We start from the raw sequence: 23,873 nt of genomic DNA, 5'->3' as shown, positions 1-23,873 counted from the left end.
CGAACCCATGTGCCATGAGATCATGACCTGAGCCAAAGTCAGACGCTTAACCGATTGAGCCATCCAGTCTTTAGATTTGCCTTCAGGAATAGGTCCTCGGCCTGGGCTGAGGGTGGGGAGGAGGCTGACAGGGACTGGGAACCAAGGGAATCTGGCCAGCTCTTCCGAAGAGTAGAAGGGAATAAACTGTAAGTATTTATACAAGTAATTGGGTATCTGTCATCAGTTCCAACCCCACCTCTCTTCTGGCAGAAGCAGGTGAACCAGAAAACAAGGAAATGCCAGCATTCAGGATGAATTAGGTGGGAGGACAACCATGTGCTCCCATTTACTTGTTTCAAGATGGAGACTTCATCCCTTCTGTTGACAGTTACTCAGCAGGTGCTCCCTGCCTCTGAAGGCTCATTACCTCTTTTTGTTTAAGTATGTGAGGGCATCTCCACATTTTCAGACTCAACCACCAGGAAAAGCCCTTTGAACCCAGTCAGTCAGTTGGTCCCTGTCTCCACCCATTCATTTGTGGAAGGCAGCAGCCAGATGGGCCGGGATTGAGAGGGTGTTCTGCTCCTTTAAGCAGCCATCTGAGAAGACACTGCCTCGTCTGGGGCGCCAGTGAACAAAAAGGAGGAAGGGGGCTGCGTGCTATGGCCTGTGGAGCTATCACTTGCTCTCCTCGCCCTTGCTGCCGGCTCGGTCCTGCGGTGGGAGCTGGGGTGTCTTTCCCTGGGATGGGAGACACTGGAAGAGGAGCCGAGTGGAGACCGAGTGTAACAAGCTCAGTTTTAGATGGGATCCGTTGGAAGGCCCAGTGAGACGTTAAATTAGAAGGATCCAATAGGCCGTTAGACGTACCTATTAGTGGTGGTTGAATAAATGTACGAGAGACGTTAACTTGCTAGTGAATTGCCCGTCCTGGCACAGACTTCCTCAGAGCCTACTCTAGTGTATTCTGTACTACTGCCCCCTTGACCGGGGCTGTTGTCGATTCCACAGCTGGTTTATGATACAGACATTTTCACAGTCAAGTAGTGCAGAGAGACTGAGTCCTGCTGCAGTCCCTTTCTCTGAGACAACTGCAGTCACTAGTTTAGTGAATAACCTTCCCAGTGTTTTATGCAGAAAGCTTGTTTATATATGTGAGTTTTCACGTATGTATGTAAGTGAAGTTTATGTATAAGTGAGAGGTCGTATTCATATATATTCAAATATATATGAGATCTCACCTATATACACAAAACGAGAGGCACATACCATGGGGTCTGGTTCTGTAATCTGTTTTCTCCACCCAGTACTGTATCGTATATAACACCCCATGTCAGTACTTAAAGATCTACGTGAGCTGCATCGCCTTCTAGTGTGTGAATGTACCATTATTTATTGAAACAGTCCTTACACTGACACACCCGAACCTTGTTCTCCAATCATTAGCTGTCATAACAGCAGAATAATTATATAATTATATATAATGTTATGATAACGAAACACCCTCATAATCCATTTTTGTGCAATGGTCCGATTATTTCCTAGAAGAAACTCTTAGATGTGAGACGCCCATTTTAAGTTTTCATGTAGATTTTTAGATTTCCTCCTGGTAAGGTTGTATCAGTTTGAACTCCTATGAACAGCGTAAGAGAGTGCTTGCTCCTCTCCCCGTGGGCATTATTCTCTTTTTTTCTGTGCCATTATGACAGGTGAAAAATGTAATTTTCTTGTTTTCACTCACATTTCTTGGAATCTTAATAAGACAAACGTCTTTTCATTTGCTTATGAGCTATTTACGCCCTCCCCATCCCCACGGATTTCCTGTTTATATTTTTTGCTTACTTTTTCTTTCTTTTTTTTTAAGTTTATTTTTTTGAGTGAGAGAGCATATGAGGTGGGGAGGGGCAGAGAGAGATCGGGAGAAAGAGAGAATCCAAGCAGGTCCCGCGCTGTCAGTGCAGTTCCTGATGCGGGGCTCGAACCCACAAACTGAGATCATGACCTGAGCCGAAATCAAGAGTCGAATGCTTAACTGACTGAGCCACCTAAACACCCCTTCTGTGCCTATTTTTTCTACTGGAGTACTTATCTTTCTCTTAAACCATGCAAACATGTCTTAACCAGTTTTTGTCTTTTTCTTTTTTTTTTAATCTTTTTATTTATTTTTGAGAGAGAGTGACAGAGCACAAGCAGGGGTGGGGCAGTGAGCGAGGGAGACACAGAATCCGAAGCAGGCTCCGAGTCGTCAGCACAGAGCCCGATGCGGGGCTCGAACTCACAAGCTGTGAGATCATGCCCTGAGCTGAAGTCGGACGCTTAACTGACTGAGCCACCCACGTGCCCCAGTTTTTGTCTTTATTAAAAGTATTTTGTGGCATCTTCTGCTGTATTACAGTTTGTTGTTGTTCTATAGTCACACCTGCATCAATCTCTTCTTTTCTGGTTTCTGGCTTTGGATAATGCTTAAAAAACCTTAACCCACCCAAAATTTATAAACATATCTTTCTGTGTGTCCTTCTAATACTCTGTCCTTTGAATTTTTATGTAAAATGCAAATCTAATCATGTCCCTTCTTTGCTTGCCCTCCCAGCAGGCCTTAGAGTCCACACTCTGAGTGTGTCCCACCAGGCATTGAATGGCTGGGGCTCCTGGGGCTCCTCAAATACACCAGCCATCCTGAAGGCACCCAGCTAGGTCACACCCCCCTGCTTCTGTCTGGAATGCTCAGGTTTGGCTCCCCCAGCCCCCCATGGTGCACTCCTAAGCAGCCGTCAAGACTGACGTCCAAGGCACTTCCTCTGAGGAGCAGTCCTCTATCCCACTCAGGGTGAAGTGCTTCTCCCGCCCCCCCCCCCCCTTCCTGGTACTGACACAGCCCTTCTCTTAACTCATATTGAACTTTTTGTTCATGCCTTTCTTTGCACTCCAAACTGGGGAGCTCGTCGGGGGTTGGTGCAGTATCCGGCACTTAGCATAGTACCACGTAGGTGCTACGAGTGTCTCTGTGATCCTATTGGCAACTTACAAGCTCAGTATGCTGACAGGGCGGAGGCCGGGAGACCAGTTAGAAGTATCCAGGTCATAGTGATATCATCTTAATGCAGGTTGATGATAGGGCCCGAACCGAGGCAGTTGGTTCGGAGAAAAAAGAAAACGTAAGTGGGGCGCCTGGGTGGCTCAGTCGGTTAAGCGGCTGACTTGATTTCTGCTCAGGTCATGAGCTCGCGGGCTCGAGCCCCACGTCAGGCCCTGCTGACGTTGCGGAGCCTTGCTTGGGATCCTCTGTCTGCCTCTTCTCGCTCACACTCTCATTCTCAAAATAAATACATAAACTTAAAAAAGAGAGAGAGGATGGATAAGGAACAGATTTAGTAGGTAGAACTGGCAATGCCTGAGTAGAGTGTTTTGTCTCAAGTGTCTCCTAAGTATTCAACGCACGAGTAAATCAGAAGGTTAGCCCATTAGCGCAGTCCAGACCTCTTGATCCTTGTATTATTTGGTGTTTCGAATTACCTCTACTCCTTTTCCTTTCCATGAAGCTGTGTGACCTTGACTAGTCATTACCTCCAGTCACTGGCTGTCAAGTGGAGACAGCCCCTCATCTCCAAGAGCAATTGTGAGGTTGTTTCCATTAAACGCCATGTGTTAAGAGCCTTAGCACACTGAGTAGCATTTAGTAGGTGTTGGTTTCCTGCTCCTGCCATCTCCTTACCTTGATTGGGTCAGTTGCCATCTTCTGACTGATCTAAAGGGTTCCTAGAGAGGGAAGCTGAAATCGGCTTTCGTTCCTGGGCGTCCGTAAAGCACAGGCATGCCCCGACAGCTGGTCTCCATCTGTCCACACCAGCTCTCTGCTCTGCTCACCCGTGCTTCCATTCTTACTGTCTTCCCCAGTCTGTTCTCCCTTTCCTCCGGAGAACCCACCAGCATTCAGTCCTTTCTCGGCCCTGCTCCTTTTCTATTCCATAGGCACCACCAGTTCAGCCCACCATATCCTCATGCCCGGATTACCATAGTCCCCGTTCTCTCGGCCTCCACTCAACCTGTGCCAGGCAAACAAGTGGGGAGATCAGCCCCCAAACCACGTGCTCATCCCCTGACCAGACTCAGGATCCTGCTCTCTGTGCTCCAAGTCATCCTGGGCCACATGGGTCTCATTCAGAAGGCTGGGCCTCTTGCTCTGTGCTCCTTGACCTCCTACCCTGGCTCCCCAAGCTGCTTGCTCAGCCCAGTCTGGCCTCTTGGCCCCAAGGCAGTTGGTCTGCTGGCTGTGCCGAGCCCGTACCTGCTTATTCTGCCTCCTGTCTTTTTTTCAGCCCGGCCAACGCCAGCTTTGTTCCTCTGCCCTAAGCTTTGTACCAAACGCCCGCACAACCAGCATGGAACTCTTCTTTGGAGAAGCCTTCCTTCCTGTTGCTAACAGCCCCTTACTGTGGCTAACCCTTTGCGCACAGAGACTGCTTCTACCCCGCTCTCTCTGCCAACCCTCGCTTCCTTCAGCTAGCATTTAATGAGCGCCTCTGCATGCCGAGCCCTTAGAAGGATAAAGTGATGCCTGGGCTCTGCTCTCAAGGAGCTCCAGTCTAGTACGGATGAATTCCAACCCACAGTCTCCTCAGCTATAAAATGGGGATAATAATGCCTAACCACCTCACAGGCGGTTGTAAGATTTCTATGAAATTATGTGGGAGCCTGACACACAAAGAGCTCAGTGGTAACGATGGGCTGATGGTGCTGACATCCACTTCACAGCTGAGAAGATGGGTGTGGAGCAGTTAGTCACGTGGCTAGAGGCGCAAAGGCAAGTTCAGGGCTCCTGGCACTGCTCTACCCATCCCCCCCCCCTCCATTTCCTCTTCCTGCCCCCTCGCACCCTTTGCTTCCCCATTTGCTCCTGTTGGCTGCTATAAAACAGGCCGCTGAAATGCAGGCACAGGCTAGTGGCCTCACTGCCCCAGTTGAGGGAAGCTGATTATATTCACCCCAGGCCTGCCTTCAAGCCTCCTGGGACTGCCCGCCCGGCCCGCCACTCCAGGCAGGCATGGTGCTTCCCACACAAGCCTGGGGGCATCACCCATGAGAATTTGCCTCCCATGGGAGATGATGGAGCTCACAGTGGTTCCCCGCCTTCTGCCCATCTCCCCAAGGTTGGGCTCCATTAGCCATGTATTGCTACAAGCCCTGGGGAGATTTGCTCTTCAGGCTCCGGGGATTCTGGGTTAAGGAAGAAGTACCTCTTCACATTAGTGATGGAGGTGAATCAGGTCCGTAAGAAGGCAGCTGGCAGCCACAGGCGCAGGAAGGAGGATGTCATTGCCTGGGCGGAAGCGTTATTGGTGAAAAGTCAGTGGCAGGTGAAAGCACTTCATTTGGGGGAGAGAGCTGGAAACACATCTGCGGCACAAGATGAAATGCGCGGTACCTCTTTGAAGGAGTCCCACATCACAGAGAAAAAAGTCTGTGTCGTTCTAACATCTGTTGGAGTCGAAGTAAGGAAGGAGATTGGTTTGTCCTAAAGCCCAGTCCTTTTAGGAAATTTTCCTGGAGGTGGAAGGATGATGGCAAGATTTCCTGAAAAGAAAAGGAAACATGTTTTGCACCTTATTTCCATTTTTTTCCTAACAGTATAAAACAATTTATGTAGTTTTAAGTTATCATTATTATTTTTCATTATAAAATCTATATAATATTATACAGGAAGTTTGAAAAATTAGAGGAGTAAGATCACCTATAATCTCATAAACACAAACCTCGTTATTTATTCTCACCTGGTCTGTTGGTTTTTTTAATTATTTTTTTAATGTTTATTTTTGAGAGAGAGACAGAGTGTGAGTGGGGGAGGGGCAGAGAGAGAGAGTGAGACACCGAACCTGAAGCAGGCTCCAGGCTCTGAGCTGTCAGCACAGAACCCGACGTGGGGCTTGAACTCACAAACCGCGAGATCATGACCTGAGCCAAAGTCAGACACTTAACCTACCGAGTCACCCGGGCACCCCTCACCTGGTCTGTTTGTGTGTGTGATATTTTTACATAATTGTAGTAACACATTGCATATCATTCCGTATATTGACATGGAGTTCTTTTTTTTTTTTTTAATTTTTAAGAGTGTTATGAGATACATACAGAAGAACGCAGAAAATGTCTAATTTAAAGAGTCATTTAAAGCAAACACCTGTGTAACTCCCACCCTTTTCAACTGAAAGACTAGAACATTTGCAGCTCTCCAGAAGCTGTCCCCACCAGGTGCCTCTGCCCAAACACAGCCCCTCCCTACCCTCCAGAGATAACCACCCACCCTGACTTTTATAATAATCCTTTCTTTGGTTTCTCTTCTTTCTTCAACTTTATGCCTAAACACTGTAGCTCACTTTTGCCTGGTTTTGAAAGTTCTTAAGGACTTACACTGTATTTACTATTTTGTCTCTTGCTTTTTCCTTCAATTGTTGTTTGGGAGATGTTATATATGGCGGTAGTTAGTTCATATCAAGTTTTAGTTTAAAAGGGATAAATAAATAAATAAATAAGAAAAGGTAGAATTTTTGTGTATTTTCACTTAGTATCTATCCCAAATCTAGAGTTTATCAGGTAGCCCAGGTTTGGGACACTTTTTATTTTATTTTATTTTACTATTATTTTTTTTTTTATTTTAGTTTTTTGAAGTAGGCTTCATACCCAGCGTGGAGCCCAAGGTGGGGCGTGAACTGGCGACCCTGAGATCAAGACCTGAGCTGAGATCAAGAGTTGGATGCTTAACCCACTGAGCCACTCAGGTGCCCCAACTTTTCTTTGATTTGATTTTATGTTTTAAGCTTTTATTTCTGAGTAATCTCTACACCCAGTGTGGGGCTCGAACTCAGCACCCTGAGACCAAGAGTTGCGTGCTCCACTGACTGAGTCAGCCAGGTGCCCCTGGGATACTTTGTTAGGAAAACGCATTCTTTTCTCCTGCTTTTACACCCCCCACCTGAGAATGGGGGTCTCAGACAGAGAAGAGTCGTTCCCCACCCCCCTTTCTGGCAGTGGCCGCTGGCCTCTCCGTCCTTTGGCTGGCGTTCTAGAAAGCAGCCACTCTGGAGGCCCTTGAGCTGCAGCTGGTCTCCTTCCAAGAGAGCTGATGGAATTATTTCTGGGGCCTGGAGACAGCTGGTGAGAGCCTGGAAAGCACAGCAGGGCTGAGGAATCTGCCAGAAGGCCCGCCTGGGGAAGGCCTATGCTGGCGATGGTGGCTAGCAGTCACAAGAGCCTGGTGTTTTCTGGCTGAAGCCTCAGTCCGGAGGTTGGGACCCTTGTCTCCAGCGTGTTTACACCTCCCTGACTTTCGTCCAGGGCCCTGGAGCAGCTAGCTGGGCTCACGGGTGGGGATGGACTCATGTTTACTGGTATTTGCTGGTACTCGGTCTCCCCCAGCCTCAAACGAAAGCCCCCTGACCTCAGTGAGCAGGCGAGCACTTGAAAGGAGCAAGGGCATGGGCCGCGTGCACCTGGTGCCCCACGGCCGGCCTGTTCTGTCGCGGCGCCATGCCTGCCCGCAAGCACTCAGCTTCCCCTTCCCACAACTGCCCGGTTTCTCGCACAGCTAACCTGGAACGGGCGGTCTGCGGCTCCATTGCTTACCACCCTCTTGGGCTAATCCTTTGGAATTTCACTTTTGCCCTCCGTGCCCTAATGCATGTGGCCACGCTGCGCCAGGCCAGGTCGGATGAAGCCAGGGGATTAAGACTTCTTGCTCGATCTTAGCTTGAGGACTCCCCCCAAGTGGGTCCGCGGACACCTTCCCCAGAAGCCAGGCCCACCTCTTGGGCTTCACTATAGCAGCTCCTTTGTCTTTGTTTGTTTGCTTGTGTGTTTGTTTTTAATCCTTCTTAAGAAGAAGCCTTTGTTCACCACACTCTCACCCATCTTATGGACAGATGGGTCCTCTTTGCCTGCCTGCCCTCCCAGTGTGGCCCGGGTGCTGGACTCTTATGGCTGACGGCTACCGGCTGAAGGGTCCAGCGAGACTCGGGGTGGGCATAACATCGGCCACAGCCTGTCCAGCCTCTGCCCTCTGTGTGCTACCCTTCAGCCTGACTGGCCCTTCTTCCTGCCTCCAGGTCCCCCCCTAGTCCCTGGAGATGCCTAAGCCCCAGATCCCCCTTTTACCTTCCTTTTACCCAGTTCTCCTTCCCCGTGGCTGGGTTCCGCCTCCAGAATCCCTCAAGACATTTTGCACGAAACTCCTAGGTGACCCAAACCAGGCCCACCACTCAGACCAGCCCTTGATGCTGACAGTGGCCTCGTTGGGAGAGGAATTCAGGAAGAGTCTCAGATTTCTGGGTGGGCCATTGGGAATGATGCAGCTGGTTTTGGAAAGGTTGAGTGCATGTGCCTGTGGAACATGCTAGTGGAATGGTCAGTGGGCATTTAGATGTTAAAATGCACTCACATCCTCATTATTAGCATGGAATAGGTTCCAGATTCCTGCTTACCTTAGCGCGGTACTAAGTGATGAAGAAGTCAGTCGTCATAAGGCAGGTGAAGTGTGATCCTGAGATGTTGGGGAGAGGAGGTCATGGGGTGGGAACAGCTGTGATCTTGTCTTTTTTTTATTTTTCCTTGTCACCTAATTGTTATTGATCATTAGTCCATACAAATTAACTGGGGAAGTGGTTATGTCTGAGGGTGGGGGTGGGGGGGATGAAAGAGGTGTGGGGACTTCAACAGTAGTGACAATGGTGAATTCACAGGTGTTTGTCACTTTTCTTTATACCTGACACGTATGTTAGAACTACTGTTTTAGATCTACTCAAGAGTCCATAAAGCCAATTAAGAATGATAAAATTATACGGCTTTCATATTAGTTAAGAATTATTTAGTGCTGTATTATTTAGAAAGGCAGTTTTACTGAACACTTAAATGGATTAACTTACAGCCTTGGCTGTTTCCCACTCACCTTAAACTTCCCTTTGTGGCTTTTGTGTTCTGTTGAATCTTTCATTTGTTCTCATTTATCATCTCAAAGAGAATCCCCTTCCAGTACCATCCCAGAATGCTATAAGGGCAATGCCCCGCCCCCGCACACCTGTCCCCAACCCCCCTTTAGGGTCGGCTTTCCCCCTGCTCTGTTTCTCTTTCCTATATGCTGATCAGAAGAAGAAAAGCAGCTGTGTATTTTTTTTTTTTTTTTTTTTTTTGGTCTTCTAACCACTGCCACGTACTGCCTTTTGATCCTTTGGCCAATGTTAGCTGCTTGGAGCAAAGGAAAAGCCACATCATTCAGTGTAGCCCCAGTGACCAGAACTGGCTTCTCCTTCCCCTCCGGTTAGCACTCCATTTACCATTAGGGTTGGCTGAGTAGGTCCTTCATGTCACAAGGTGGATGTGTAGCTCTTGCTTTGCACGTCCCTTCATATCACAGTGACCGAGCGTCTGGAAAATCACACATTCTTCTTTGGATTTGGCCAAAAGAGGACATGTGAGTCTTAAACCAAGGCCTATTAAAACGAAAATACAGGGGCGCCTGGGTGGCGCAGTCGGTTAAGCGTCCGACTTCAGCCAGGTCACGATCTCGCGGTCCGGGAGTTCGAGCCCCGCGTCGGGCTCTGGGCTGATGGCTCAGAGCCTGGAGCCTGTTTCCGATTCTGTGTCTCCCTCTCTCTCTGCCCCTCCCCCGTTCATGCTCTGTCTCTCTCTGTCCCAAAAATAAATAAACATTGAAAAAAAAATTTTTTTAACAAAAATACATATGGGGCACTTGGATGGCTTAGTTGGTTAAGCGTCCGGCTGTTGATGTCGACTCAGGTCATGATCTCGAGGTTTGTGAGATCGAGCCCCGCGTCGGGCTCTGTGCTGACAGCGCAAAGCCTGCTTGGGACTCTCTCTCTGCCCCCCTCTCTCTCTCTGTCCCTCTCTCAACATGAATAAATAAACTTAAAAAAAAAAAAAGCCAAGAGAACATGACCTGAGCCAAAATTAAGAGTTGGACACTTAAGGGACTGAGCCACCCAGGCACCCCTTTAACAAGTTAGTTTTAAGGTCTTTATGCAAGAAGGATCCCCTTGGCACCCTTCTGGCCCCATGTGTCTTTGTCGAGCCCCAGAGTCCCCCGGCACCCTCCAGCTGAGCTGCTGGCAGGAGGCAGCTGTGCAGGACAGACCTTGCAGACTCTCCTTGTCTCGCACCTCCCTGCAGGCACAGGGGAGCTGGGAAAGGTGATGACAGACACAGGCAATTTCAAGACACAGTGTTGGGGTTGGCATTTCCTTGGCAGGGCTAACCCTGTGCGCCTTTTAGGAGCATGGGCTTGTGTGCATTTCATGAGCGAGAAGCAGCAGCTGCCATAACCTTGACTGTCCACCCGGCAGGATCCCCCCGCTGTGCAGTTCTGCACTGGAACAGCTTACAGCACTAAGCGGGGCAGAAGGGTGGGCGGTGCAGGAAATTTTCCTTTATCCAACAAGACAGTTATTAGATAGCGAATAGCCATTATTGTCACTGTTTTAAACATAAAGAGGCTTTCTCGGGAAAGACTGCACTCCCAGGTGAGATGGGGCTGTTTCCCCAGCTTGCACATCACCTTGTCTCTGTCCCAGCACTGGCTCAGGAGCATGAGGAATCCATGCCACGGAATTAGGAAATTGGGGAATACAAGCTGCATACAGTTGGATGAATCTTGGCATATCAAAGATAATACACCATCTTGCCGTGGAAGGCATCGTTGCTTCCCCAGATATGTTGTAGAATTCCTCAGATCTCCACATTTGCAGTTTACCGGCCCCCCTGTTGGTGCTGGACTGCTTCCCTTCTATTCAAGGTCACCGTTGGTAAAGTCCGGGGACTGAAGGGAAAGTCAGGGTAGACTTGATGAATCTATGCAGCTCTAGAATTCCATAGTTCTGAGTTATTCCTTCTTCACCGTTTGACTATCTGGCATTTTTCCATTTCTGCCTGGGAGGACAGCCATGTGGTTTGAATTCTTTCATTTGCATAGACAACATAGCTGGGTGATCAGAGTTGTTGGTTAGACAAATGGGAATGTGGAATACCGCCAGAAGTCCTTAAAGGAGGTGACATCTATTTTAAGGCACAGTTGTCATTTAATGATGATTTGATGATAATGTTCATTTCTAATGTAGTATCTTAGCTTAGGCCGCTATAATAAAAATACCACAGACTGAGTGGCTTAAACAACAGCAAATTATTCCCCCACGGTTCTGAAGACTAAGAAGTCCAAGATCAAGGTGCTGGCCAATTTGTTTCCTGGTGAGGACTCTCCTCCCGGCTTGCGGATGACTACCTTTCTCTCTGTGTCCTCGCACGGGGTGGGGGCCCAGGCAGGAGATGGAGAGAGAGAGAGAGAGGGGTGGGGGAGAGAGAGAGATCTCCTGTCTCTTCTGATGAGGGCCCCAACCTCATGACCTAATTCCCTCCCACAGGCCCCAGCTCCAGATACTATCATGTTTGGGATTGGGACTTCAACATATGAATTTTGGGGGTGATACAAACATTCAGTCCACAGCCTATATGGCAAGCCCGTGGGCCAGACATGGGCTCTGTCTACGCAGTAACTGTGTTTGGAATAAACGAGTGATTTGAAGCATCACAAGTAAGTAAATCTGATACTGACCATGACCATGGATAAGAATGTTTTCTGAATATACTGCCCCCGCCAGAACAGAGGGAAAGACCGCCATAGCCCGTGGCACAATTGTGCTCAAAGATTTTCCCTTCTGAGGGACTCTCCTAAGGGAGCCAAGGTATATTCCCCACTCACCCACCCCCTTACCCCATTATGTTCACGAACTCGTCTGTACACAGACAGAAGGCTTGCTGCAGAAAAAGACGCCAGAACATCTTTTCTTCCGTTTAGTTTAGCAAAGACTAGCAGGGAAATCTGTGGGAAGGTGGCGCTAATGAGGTTACTGGGGGAGGTGAGAAGCATAATGAGTGTCAACCGTCAATGGTGAGGGAGGCTAGGTGGGATGAGGCATCTTGGCCACGTAGACAATTTGGAAATCTAAAATTGGGGGGGAGGATACTGGTGTAGCAAGACAGTCTCACCATCAATCATCACACAGCCGGCTCACTCACTCACAGCTCTGGTCTCTGGTACACGGGTCAGAGACACCCAGTTTAAATCAGTACCCGTGGGGGTGCCTGGGTGGCTCAGTCGGTTGAGCATCCGACTTCAGCTCGGGTCATGATCTCACGATCCGTGAGTTCGAGCCCCGCTTCGGGCTCTGTGCTGCCAGCTCAGGGCCTGGAGCCTGCTTCGGATTCTGAGTCTCCCTCTCTCTCTGCCCCTCGCCCGCTCATGCTCTGTCTCTCTCTGTCTCAAAAATAAATAAAAACATTAAAAAAAATTTTTTAAGTCAATACCTGCTAATTTTTTTTTAACGTTTATTTATTTTTGAGAGAGCGTGAGCAGGGAGGGGCAGAAAGAGAGGGAGACACAGAATCCGAAGCAGGCTCCAGGCTCTGAGCTGGCAGCACAGAGCCCGACGCGGGGCTCGAACCCATGAACTTCAAGATCATGACCTGAGCCAAAGTCAGACGTTTAAACGACTGACTGAACCACCCAGGTGCCCCTAAACCAATTATGTGTTAACTTTGTTTTCAGGTTTTTAGACAAGAAGTATATCCTCTACACTTTAGTTGCTCTGTAACACAATTTGTGTCTCTCTCACCCACTAGAGAGAATGAAATTAGAGTATTTTTTTTAAAGTTTATTTATTTTGAGAGAGAAAGAGAGAGGCAGAGAGAGAATCCTAAGCAGGCTCCGCACCGTCAGTGTGGAGCCCAACATGGGGCTCGAACTCACGGAACCGTGAGATCCTGGCCTGAGCCGAAACCAAGAGTCAGACCTTAACCAACTGAGCCACCTAGGTGCCCCAATTAGAGTATTTTAGTGCACACAAATTTTCATTTTAAAAAGACAGTCTCCGAAAGCATCACGGACAGGGAGTGAGTATACTAAGGAACCGTGCTATGATATTATCCAAACATGACAGCACAGCCCTAGAGTGTTCTGAGGCCTCAGTCGCCCCAAAAGGCTGAAGGCCCGCAGGCAGTTCTGATGACAGCAGTCCCTAGTCTGAAGCCGAAAGTCTGCCAGAGGGTGGGGGAAGGAGCTCAGAGCATCCACCGAAATGACTCCACCAGGCGGCTTGAGATCCAGGCTCTGGGTCGCACGGCCTCCATGTTGGCATATGGCGCATGGCCGGGGATGTCGGCTCTTGTGTTAGTCTGCTCAGGCTGCCACAACAAAATACCACAGACTGCAGGGCTTATACAATGAAATTTATTTTCTCACAGTTCTGAGGCTGGAAGTCTAAGATGAGGGTGTCAGTGTGGTAGGTTTCTGGTGAGAACTCTCTTCCTCGCTGGTGGAAGCTCCTTTCTTACAGGGCCTTTTTTCAGCGCTTAGGCAAAGCACATGGGGGTGGTGGGTTGGGGACTCAGCCCTCTGGTGTCTCTTCTACTAACCTTGTGGGATCAGGACGGCACCTTATGACCTCCTTTAGCCTTAAAATTTTGCTCAGGGGCTCATCTCCAAACGCAGCCACACTGGAGGTTAGGGCTTTAGCGTATGAATTTTGGAAGGACACAAACTTTCGGTCCACAACAGCTCTAGACAAGTGTCTGGCTTTTAATCCCTGCTTTGTTACAAGTTAGCTATGTGACCTTGAGGACGTTTCTTTAACTTTCTAAACCTCAGCCATCTCTGTGGCAGTAATGGGGCAATAATGGTATCTACGTCAGAGCGTTGTAAGGATCAGATAAGATCATGTGTGTGACAGGTTTGGGGAGGGCCCAGTGTACAGGAGGTGTGCACTAATTGTTAACATTATTAACAGGGTCCTCTACGTTCTGAGAATGAGTTCCCTCTAAAGGTATCCTGGGAATCCAGTCCCTTCAGAGCTGGGTTAACCTTCATGGATTTCTACAAGGAAGATGAAAAGACAGGTTGGGTCGGGGACCCAACCCAAGGGTTCTAGAGAAAGGATTGAGTGTTACAGTCGGTCGTAGCTCTACCCGCTCCTCCCATAAAGGAGGCATCGGAAGGAACTGAGCCCTCCACCGGAATGAAGGGTCACATTGGATGCCTCTGGCTTCTTTTTAGCTTTTAAAAAAAAAAAAAAAGCTTCTCAACATAACTTCTCAGGTTATGAAAGGTAACCCAAGTTTATTGTATATAGTTTGAAAGTACAGAAAACTATAAATAACATAAGAATCGCCTGTAACTCTTCTATCCAGAGCGAACTCTAATGACCTTTCTTTAAACTCAGGTAGACCTGACTATGAACCCGATCCTTCTCCTGGAGTGGTGTGGCCTTTAATTTCCAAAACTTGTGTCTCCTCCTCTTAAGATGGGGCTAATGTTCCTGCCTCGTTCCCACTTCTCAGGGTTGCCCCGTGGTTGAATGCATGGAAAATGCCAGACACGGGGTGTTAGCTTACCAAGAGCCATTGCTCTCATTTCTCTTGAAGAAGATACCCTTGGCTTTTGACAATAGCATCAAAGCTAGGACAAGAATCCCCAGTAATTTATTATCGCATCGCCCTTCAAAGTCCCGACCCTCCAGGTGTATACTCTGAAGTATGTGTTCTAGATTCATAAGCAAGTCAATATTCTCATTTACAACACTGACATAAACAAGTTGCCAGCATAAATATTCCTACTTTTCCTCTTTAAAGTAGCTTTAAAAGGTGAGGATTATATATTTGCACAGAGGGCTGGGGCGGGGGGGTGGCTTCTTTCGGCCGCCCCTACCACCACCATCACTTCCCTCTTCTAGTGCAAACTGAGAAGGTGCGTCTCTTCTTTCGTGGTCACACTTGGCCTTGACTTCGTAATGAGAGAGAGGGAGATTGCATCTCTTAGGCTCTCCGGGCTTCCTTTGGCCAGAGTGCTTATGTCCATCACCTGAGAACAAACTCATTTCCTAGTTGCATATTAAATTAAAACTCCAGTTTTCAGGTTTTAGGACAAAAGATCTGAAATAATGTTCAGCTTCCTCCCAGCTTCAGGCAATAAGCTTGTGGCTGTGACGGTCCCATTTTCCCATCTCTCCAGCCTGACACCTCACCGCCGCCTCTCTGCCCAGTACCTTCCTCACTAGGAGAGAGGCCCCTTCTCCCCAGAGCTTGGGATGATACCTGGTGGGGAGCAGATGTTCCTGGGAAGCAGCTGTTGCTGCCCACTCCCACCACCTGTGTTGTTCCCCAGCACCGCCCCAGCAGCAGCCCCCCAAAGGGCCAGCCCCTCCTAACAGCAGGAGAGCCTGGTGGTTGATGCTGTGAATAGGCACAGTAAACTTTCTTGGTGTTGAGATTCCAGGCACTCCAGACTGGTCATCTTGACAAAAACAAACTGCTTAAGTGTATCTAGGAGAGCAGGCTAAGATCTCCAGATAGCTGACTTACCTCCTTTCAAGAGGTATTCCTTCAACAGGTTCTAAAGCCTTTTCATCCTGGGACACAGCCTCCCCACAACTTATCTGGTGGCAGGCAAATGAAATGGCAAGAAGAAGAGGACATCTGTTGGTGCCTCGGCTCTGTCCACAGGTTTTTGCTGTATTGGAAAAGTGACGAAAGCTGAGCATTATCCTGAACGTAAAGTTGCCAGATATCCCAGGAAACAATTATGGAACAGCCTACCATTCACTGCTTTAAACCACTTGATCATGTTGCGGGTGTAACAAGTGCAGCAAGGCCATTCATTCACTTGTTCACTGGTTTTGAGTATCGTATACAGGAGGCTGGGGATGAGGAGGGAACAGAAACAATGATCATTGATTATACTGTTGACTTGGAGGACCTTAGTTCACAGATCCAGATAGACTCCAGGGCCATGAAGTCTATGAAGGGGCAGGGAGTCAGGAAGCCTTCTCAGAAAGGGGGACAATTGAATTGGGTCCCGAGGAATGAGAAGTTTACCAAGTAGAAAGGTGGGCTTCAACTGAGCCTTGGGGAGACCCTGCAATGGCGAGGTCTCTGTCCCCCTGGCCAAACTTTGTCCTATATTTTCTAGGCCTAAATGAAAATCATTTCTGTTCAGATACCTAAGGGTCAGGAGAGTTGTAGATCCAACCAAAGTGGGCTCCCTGGACGGAATTCTGATTCGCTCACTGTGACCGCAGCTGTCTGAGCACTGACCCCTTCCCCTGTGTACCTCCCCCTTCACGCCTCCAGCCCCACAGTGGCTCCCCCATACATCCCCCACTCTGCTCACAGCCTCTTGCTCCTCGATGCTCCCAGGAGCTCCTGCCTCCAGATGTACAGAGAGAACAGCTGTATATTCTTACCTCTTCTGCATCTTCACATATCTTCTTCCTACGAGCCTTGAACTTAGCCTTTCTTGAGTCTGTTTCCTCTTCTGTGGATGGGCATGATAATAGCTTCCTCACAGATTTGTTGGAAGGATCAAATCAAATAAACTATGTAAGTTGACAGGGACCTGGCTTCCATTGATGATGGCCATCATTCTTCCCATGCTGCAAGACCTTACATCACAAATAATCTCTTGTTCTCCTAGAACTTCAATCTTTCCTTTGACTCTTTCCTAGCTGCTTGAAAAATCTTGGGTCTTCTCTGTCCTAAATTAGTACCTTACCTCAGCCATATTCCTCAGCCCATTTTATGGCTTCTTTTATTCACAAAGAATTAACAAATTCCCACAAACTTGCCTTCAACCACCATTTACCAAAGACTTGTTCATCTCCAAAACTGGTCAAGATCTCCTTGTGGTCCCTATTCCCCTCCACTGCATGGCCACATTTAATGCTAATGGAAGGGAGCTCCAAGAGGAAGAGAATGGTTAGTGGTCAAATGTGGCCACTCAGTGTATGTTCCATTTTGAGTTGATTTTTGTAGAAGATTTGAGATTTAAGCCAAGGTTTATTTTTTGTTTATGGATATCCAATTGCGCCAATACCATTTGTTGAAAAGACTATCTTTCCCCCCCACCGCCATCGAATTGCTTTTTTGTAGCTTTGTCAGAAATCAGTTGAGCATACTTGCATGGGGATATTTCTGGACCTTTATTCTGTTCCCCTGATCTTTGTGTCTATCCCTCCATTCATATCACAAAGTCTTGATTACTGTAGCAATGTAGTAAGTCTTGAAATCAGGTAGACCAATCCCTCCCACTTTATTCATCTTTGTCAAAATTATTTTAGCTTTGTCATTTCACATAAACTTTAACAATAAGCTTGCTTCTAGCTACAAAATATTTTTGCTGAGATACAAACTACATTAAACATGTATATCCATTAGGGGGAAATTGACATATTACTATGTTGGGTGTTCTAATCCATGAACATGGTATGTCTCTCCACTCACTTAGATCTTTGGTTTCTTTCATCAGCATTTTGTGGTTTTCAGCATACAAATCCTGTATATGTTTTCTTAGATTTATGCCTAAGCATTTAAAGTTTTTTGCATCATGTATATGTGTTCATTGCTAGTATATAGAAAAACTAACTTTTTATGTTGGTCTTTTATCTTGCATTCTTGCTGAACTCACTTGTACTAGGAGTGTTGTTTTTTTTTTTTTTAAGAGAGAAAGCACGAACAGGCAAAAGGTGCAAAGGGAGAGAGAAAGAGAACCTTAAGAAAGAGAACCTCTATGCTGAGCATGGAGCCTGATGTGGGGCTTGATCCCACAACCCCAGGATCACTAACTACCTGAGCAGAAATCAAGAGTCAGATGCTCAACCAACTGAGCCACCCAGGCACCCCCTAGGAGATTTTTTTGTGTGTATAGATTCTTTGATATTTTTTACATAGACCATCATGTCATCTACAAATAGAGACCATTTTATTTTTTTCTTTTTTGATCTATATGAAATATATTTCCATTTCTATTTCATTTCATTCATTTATAGTGCTGGCTAGAATTCCCTTTATTGACTAGCAGTGATAGTGGACTGCTCGCCTTATTTCCAGTGGACACCCTCGCCTTATTTCCAATTATAGGCGGAAAGCACTCAACCTTTTTTTTTTCTTTTAAATGTTTATTTTTGAGAGAGAGAGCACGAGCAAGGAGGGGCAGATAAAGGGGGAGAGAGAGAACCCCAAGCAGGCTCTGAGCTTGTCGGTACAGAGCCCAACGTAGGGCCCAAACCCACGAACTGTGAGATCATGACCTGAGCCAAAATCAAGAGCTGGATGCTCAACTGACTGAACCACTCACACTCAGTTTTTAATCATTAAGTCTTATGTTAGTGATAGGTTTTTCACAGGTGTTCTTTATTAAATTTAGGAAGTTAACTTTTATTCCTACTTTTCTGAGAGTTTTTATCACGAATGGATGTTGAATTTTGTCATATGTTTTTTTCTGCATCAAATGATATGATTATGTGATTTTTCTTCTTTAGCCTGTTAATATGGTGGATTACATTGATTGAATTTTCAAATATTGGGCCAACATTGCATCCCTGGAATAAATCCCATTTACATGGTGTAGAATCCTATTTACACATTGCTGAATTCTACTTGCTAATATCTTGTTAAGAACTTTTTTTTTTTTTTAATTTTTGAGAGACAAGAGTGTGAGCAGGGGGAGGGGCAGAGAAAGGGGGAGAGAGTATCCGAAGCAGGCTCAGAACTGACAGCCCAATGCAGGGCTCTAACTCATGCGTTGCAAGATCATGACCTGGGCCAAAGTCTGATGCTCGACCGACTGAGCCACCCAGGCGCCCCTTGTTAAGAACTTTTTAATGTATATTCATGAGGGATATTACCCTATAGTTTTCTTTTTTTTTTGGCACTGTCTTTGTCTGGCTTTGGTATCTGAGGAATACTGGTTTCATAAAATGAGTTGGGAACATTTCCTTCTCTTCTGTTTTCTGGAAGAGATTGGCATTAATTCTTCTTTAAGCATATGGTAAAGTTCTCTAGCTTTTAAAAATAGTGGTTCCAGGGGTGCCTGGGTGGCTCAGTCAGTTGAGCATCTGACTCTTGGTTTCGGCTCAGGTCGTGATCTCAGGGTTCATGAGTTCGAGCCCCACATTGGTCTCTGTGCGGACAGTGCAGAGCCTGCTTGGGATTCCCTCTCTCTCTGCCCTTCCCTCCCCTGCTCACTCGCTTTCTCTTTCTCTCAAAATAAATAAATAAACATTTTGAGAGAGACTGAGACAGCGCGAGTGGGGGAGAGGCAGAGAGAGAGGGGGACAGAGAATCTGAAACCGGCTCTGCTGACTGCAGAGGGCCCGATGTGGGGCTCAAATCCACAAACCAGGAGATCATGACCTGAAGCAAAGTCCAACGCTTCACCAACTGAGCCACCCAGGCGTCCCTTAAATTTTTTTTATAAGTTTATTTATTTATTTAGAGAGAGAGAGAGCAGGGGAGGGGCAGAGAGAGAGAGAGAATCCCAATCAGGCTCTGCACTGTCAGTGCACAGGCCAATGCAGGGCTCGAACTTGAGAACCGTGAGATAATGACCTGAGCCAAAACCAAGAGTCAGACACGTAACCAAGTGAGCCACCCAGGCGCCCCCCCGCCCCACAATCTTTTTTTCAAATAGTGGTTCTGGGGGACCCAGTCTGGACCACATAAAGCTGAATCTCTGGGGGTGGAGCTTTAGTGCAGGTGCTTTGCAAAGGCTCTGCCAATGAGCTTATTCATGTGCAGCCAGCTGTGGAGCTTAATGTGGTAGTAGTGGCCTTGAGGCAGACATGGGAGAGCCAGCTGGAGCCGAATCCACCTGAAGAATGACACGGATTCAACAACTGTGAGGCTTGGAGAATTTGGCTCTGTGAGACACGCCCCAGGAGCCCCTGATACCTTTGGGACCGTATGGTACAGTGGGGACACTGTTCACACAAGACCTGTGGTTTGACTTGGCTACTGAGAAGCCATAAATCCCTTACTCAGCAGTTTCAGCTTTCTGATTGGTAAAATGCCACTCCTTGGGTTGTTCTGGGACTAAAACAACACAGATAGGAAAATGCTTTAGAACCTACACATCATTTTGGGAAGGTAGACACTGATGTTTCTTTGGGCCCCGGATGCACCCCTACTGCCACTGTGTCGTGATTCCCAATAAGCCTCACTATGAGGTCAGTGGGAGGCTTGTGACCCCAGCTGGTTGTAGGACCCGTGTTCTCGGGCCATGGGGAAACTTCCTCCCCCTCCCTGCTCACTTACTCTGCCCGTGGGGTTTGGACTCTGATAGGAAGAAGTGGGACCTTGGTTACAGTGAAAAGGGACTTTGACCTTGACTGGTGCCTCCCTTTCACCCTCCATAGGAACATGCTTGCCAATTCAGGCAGCGTGAGGATTCTCATCAAGGGAGGCAAGGTGGTGAACGATGACTGCACCCACGAGGCTGACGTCTACATTGAGAATGGCATCATCCAGCAGGTGGGCCGTGAGCTCATGATCCCCGGAGGGGCCAAGGTGATCGATGCCACTGGGAAGTTGGTGATCCCTGGAGGCATTGACACCAGCACCCACTTCCATCAGACCTTCATGAACGCGACATGCGTGGACGACTTCTACCACGGGACCAAGGTAATGTTCCTGTTCGCTGAAGGTGCGTTCCTTCCCTTTCGGTTTCTTCTGTTTGTGGGGTTGCTCCAGACTAGACCCATGTGAACAGGATGCCCCTGCTGTATTGCTAAAAGGACGAGGGTGCTCTCATGGGGCCACTGTGGCAGCTGACATAGGAAATTCCAGGCTAGATGTCATAGATCTCCATGGCTACCGAAAAGGAGGTATGTAGGCCTGTTTTACCGATCACATCACTTACCCGTGTGCCGAGGCCGGGAACTGATGATTTTTATTTTTATATGGTTACATCATGTAATGCAGACCTAGAAGAAGAAGAGAATCATAGCTGGTGTTTGTTGCTATGCATGTATGTGACAGGGAGTGTGGTATTGATCTGAAGAACTCCTTTATGGATGATCAGCTAAATTAATTCCCCAAAGATTGTGAAAAATAGATATGCTTCTTCTAGATGATTTTAATGGCAGTAATTATGAAACAAACATGGCTAGCGATCTTGGATTATCTCTCCTAGCTTGTTCGTTATTTTTAAAAACAGCTGGAAAAAAAAAAAAAAAAAAACCTGGTAGTGGGGCCTCTTTTAGAGGGAGTTGTCGTGGGCAAAATTTACTGTTATTGAGCTGAGCCAGAGCTGTGGTATGTGCTGAATGCAGAATACGAAAACCGAATGAATTAGGAGGAAATTAACATTTTGCAAAAAAAGTCATGTGTGGATTCTTTTACCCTTCTGTGCTCCCGAACCTCTGTTATTGCTGTCACTCCTCTGCATTGTAATTACCTGTCACATGCCAGCCTCTCCCTGAACACCAGACTATGGGGTCCTTATGGCCTTGATGATATTCCTCTGCTTTCCCAGATCCTGGCACTGACCAGAAACCGGAATAACTACCCAGTAAATGTTTGTTGACTGAATAAGTGAACAGTGCTTATACATCAAAGTTACCTATGAAGGTTTTTTACCTTTTTTTAAAAAAAAATGTATATTTTTGAGAAAGAGAAAGAGAAGGGGAGGAGCAGAGAGAGAGAGAGACAGAATTTCAAGAAGGCTCTGTGCTACCAGCACAGAGCACAACGTGGGGTTCACACTCATGAACCAGGAGATCATGATCTGAGCCAAAATCAAGAATCGGACACTCAACTGACTGAGCCACCCGGGTGCCCCTGAAGATTTTTTTAAATGTAGAATTAAATCAATTTCAAGGACCACAAGTCCCTGACCCTGGAGGCAGCCTCTTCTACTGTCTGACCTAACAAAGGACTTGGCCTCTAACACTCTCTGGGCAAAAGGGATCCACCAGCTACCGGTCCAGGGGCTGTAGTCAGCCCTCTGTCCTACTTTGGCCCACAGCCTCAAATCCCCACGGCCCTCCACCCTAAAATGCTGCCTCTGCTCTACCGGGGCTTCTCAGGGAGCCCTTCTCCCATGCTTAGGTGTCTCCCCTTAGGATCCATTTTCCTGGGGGTTCAGAGGCTCCTGCTAGGCAGTGACTGATGAGGCTCTGCAAACCCACCCCTGAGGAGTCTGGCTCGGGCAGGCAGAGGCTGGCCTTGGGGTCACAGTTCTATGGGCAGTTGGCCTCTAAGGTCTCCCTGAAGATACGTTCCCATCCTGCTGCAGGAGCAGCAGACCAGACCCCCGGACAGCTGAGCTGTGAGGAATCACAGTCGCCGTAGCCCAGCCGGTTCTAAGGCAAGGACGGGCTCAGGACTAATACTCCAGAATCCAGGGCCAAATCTGCCTACTCTAGCAGAGCCCAGAGAAGAGAGGCAGTAGGCAGACCCTTCCTGCTTTCTCTTCTGAGAATTCCCCCAGGGCCTGTGAGTAAGGCTTCACTGAGGAAATGGGGAGCCCCAGCCCCATCAACTTCTGCAGGGTACACGAGTGACAGGACTTTTTTGAAGGGAGTGAGCACATCCACTTCACTGTCCCCAAGTATTGGAGCCAGGCCAGGCCTGTTTGGTTTATGGTCATCGTACTGTTATTTTTGTTGAAGCAGAGCATATGTACAGAAAAGTATGCAAATTGTAAGTATACAGAATTGTCACAACTGAACACACCCTTGTAATCAGCACCCACATTGAGAAACCAGATTTTACCAGCACCAAAGTGCCCCTCCTTATGCCCCCTCCCAGTCACTACTTACCAAGGATAACCACTATCCTGACTTTTTATACCATTGTTTGAAAAAAAAAAACAAAAAAAAAAACAGCTTAGCAATCCCTATCAAAGTAACACCAGCATTCTTCACAGAGCTAGAACAAATAGTCCTAAAATTGGTATGGAATCAGAAAAGACTCCAAATAGCCAAAGCAATCCTGAAAAAGAAAACCAAAGCAGACATCACAATTCCAGGCTTCAAGACATATTACAAAGACGTAATCATCAAGACAGTATGGTAGTGGCACAAAAACAGACACACAGATCAGTGGAACAGAATAGAGAACCCAGAAATAGACCCACAAACATGGCCAATCAATCTTTGACAAAGCAGGAAAGAGTATCCAACGGAAAAAAGACAATCTCTTCAGCAAAAGGTGTTGGGAAAACTGGACAGCGACATGGAGAATGAGCCTGGACCACTTTCTTACACCATACACAAAAATAAACTTAAAATGGACAAAAGACCTGAACGTAAGACAGGACGCCATCAAAATCTTAGAGGAGAAAACAGGCGACAACCTCTTTGACCTCAGCCACAGCAACTTCTTACGGAACATGTCTCTGGAGGCAAGGGAAACAAAAGCAAAAATGAACTACTGGGGCCTCAAGATAAAAAGCTTCTGTACAGTGAAGGAAACAATCAGCAAAACTAAAAGGCAACTGACGGAATGGGAGAAGATGTTTGAAATGACATAGCAAATCAAGGGTTAGTATCCAAAATCTATAAAGAACTCACCAAACACAACACCCAAAAAACAATCTAGTGAAGAAATGGGCAAAAGACATGAATAGACACTTTTCCAAAGAAGACATCCAGATGGCTAACAGACACATGAAAAAATGCTCCACATCACTCATCATCAGGGAACTACAAATCAAAACCACGAGATACCACCTCACACCTGTCAGAATAGCTAAAATAAACAACTCAGGCAACAACAGATACTGGCGAGGATGCGGAGAAAGAGGATCTCTTTTGCATTGCTGGTGAGAATGCAAACTGGCGCAGCCACTCTGGAAACAGTATGGAAGTTCCTCAAAAAATTAAAAATAGAGCTACCCTACGACCCAGCAATTGCACTACTAGGTATTTATCCAAGGAATACAGGTATGCTGTTTCAAAGGGACACATGCACCCCCATGTTTATAGCAGCACTATCAACAATAGGCAAAGTGTGGAAAGAACCCAAATGTCCATCGACTGATGAAGGGATAAAGAAGATGTGGTGGATGT

General features: G+C 47.1%; 1 protein-coding gene across 5 annotated transcripts in view; it reads left to right on the top strand.

The window, feature by feature from the left end:
- The window catches only part of DPYSL5 (dihydropyrimidinase like 5), a 103,209-nt gene that overhangs the window by 25,693 nt on the left and 53,643 nt on the right, over positions 1 to 23,873 (top strand). For 4 of the 5 annotated variants that reach the window (XM_045054823.1, XM_011281274.4, XM_019827783.3 and 1 more), the window contains one exon: positions 20,217 to 20,481. In XM_045054823.1, coding sequence (XP_044910758.1) covers positions 20,221 to 20,481 — 261 coding nt within the window. In that variant the 5' untranslated portion in view covers positions 20,217 to 20,220. Of the gene's footprint in view, positions 1 to 6,692; positions 6,753 to 20,216; positions 20,482 to 23,873 lie in introns of those variants that run through there. The other variant, XM_019827784.3, reaches the window with a different exon arrangement.

The sequence above is a fragment of the Felis catus genome, chromosome A3 (genome assembly GCF_018350175.1).
Source record: "Felis catus isolate Fca126 chromosome A3, F.catus_Fca126_mat1.0, whole genome shotgun sequence".
Lineage (NCBI taxonomy): Eukaryota > Metazoa > Chordata > Mammalia > Carnivora > Felidae > Felis > Felis catus.
The sequence above is the reverse complement of the archived record's forward strand: the minus strand, read 5'-3'. Positions and strand labels throughout refer to the sequence as shown.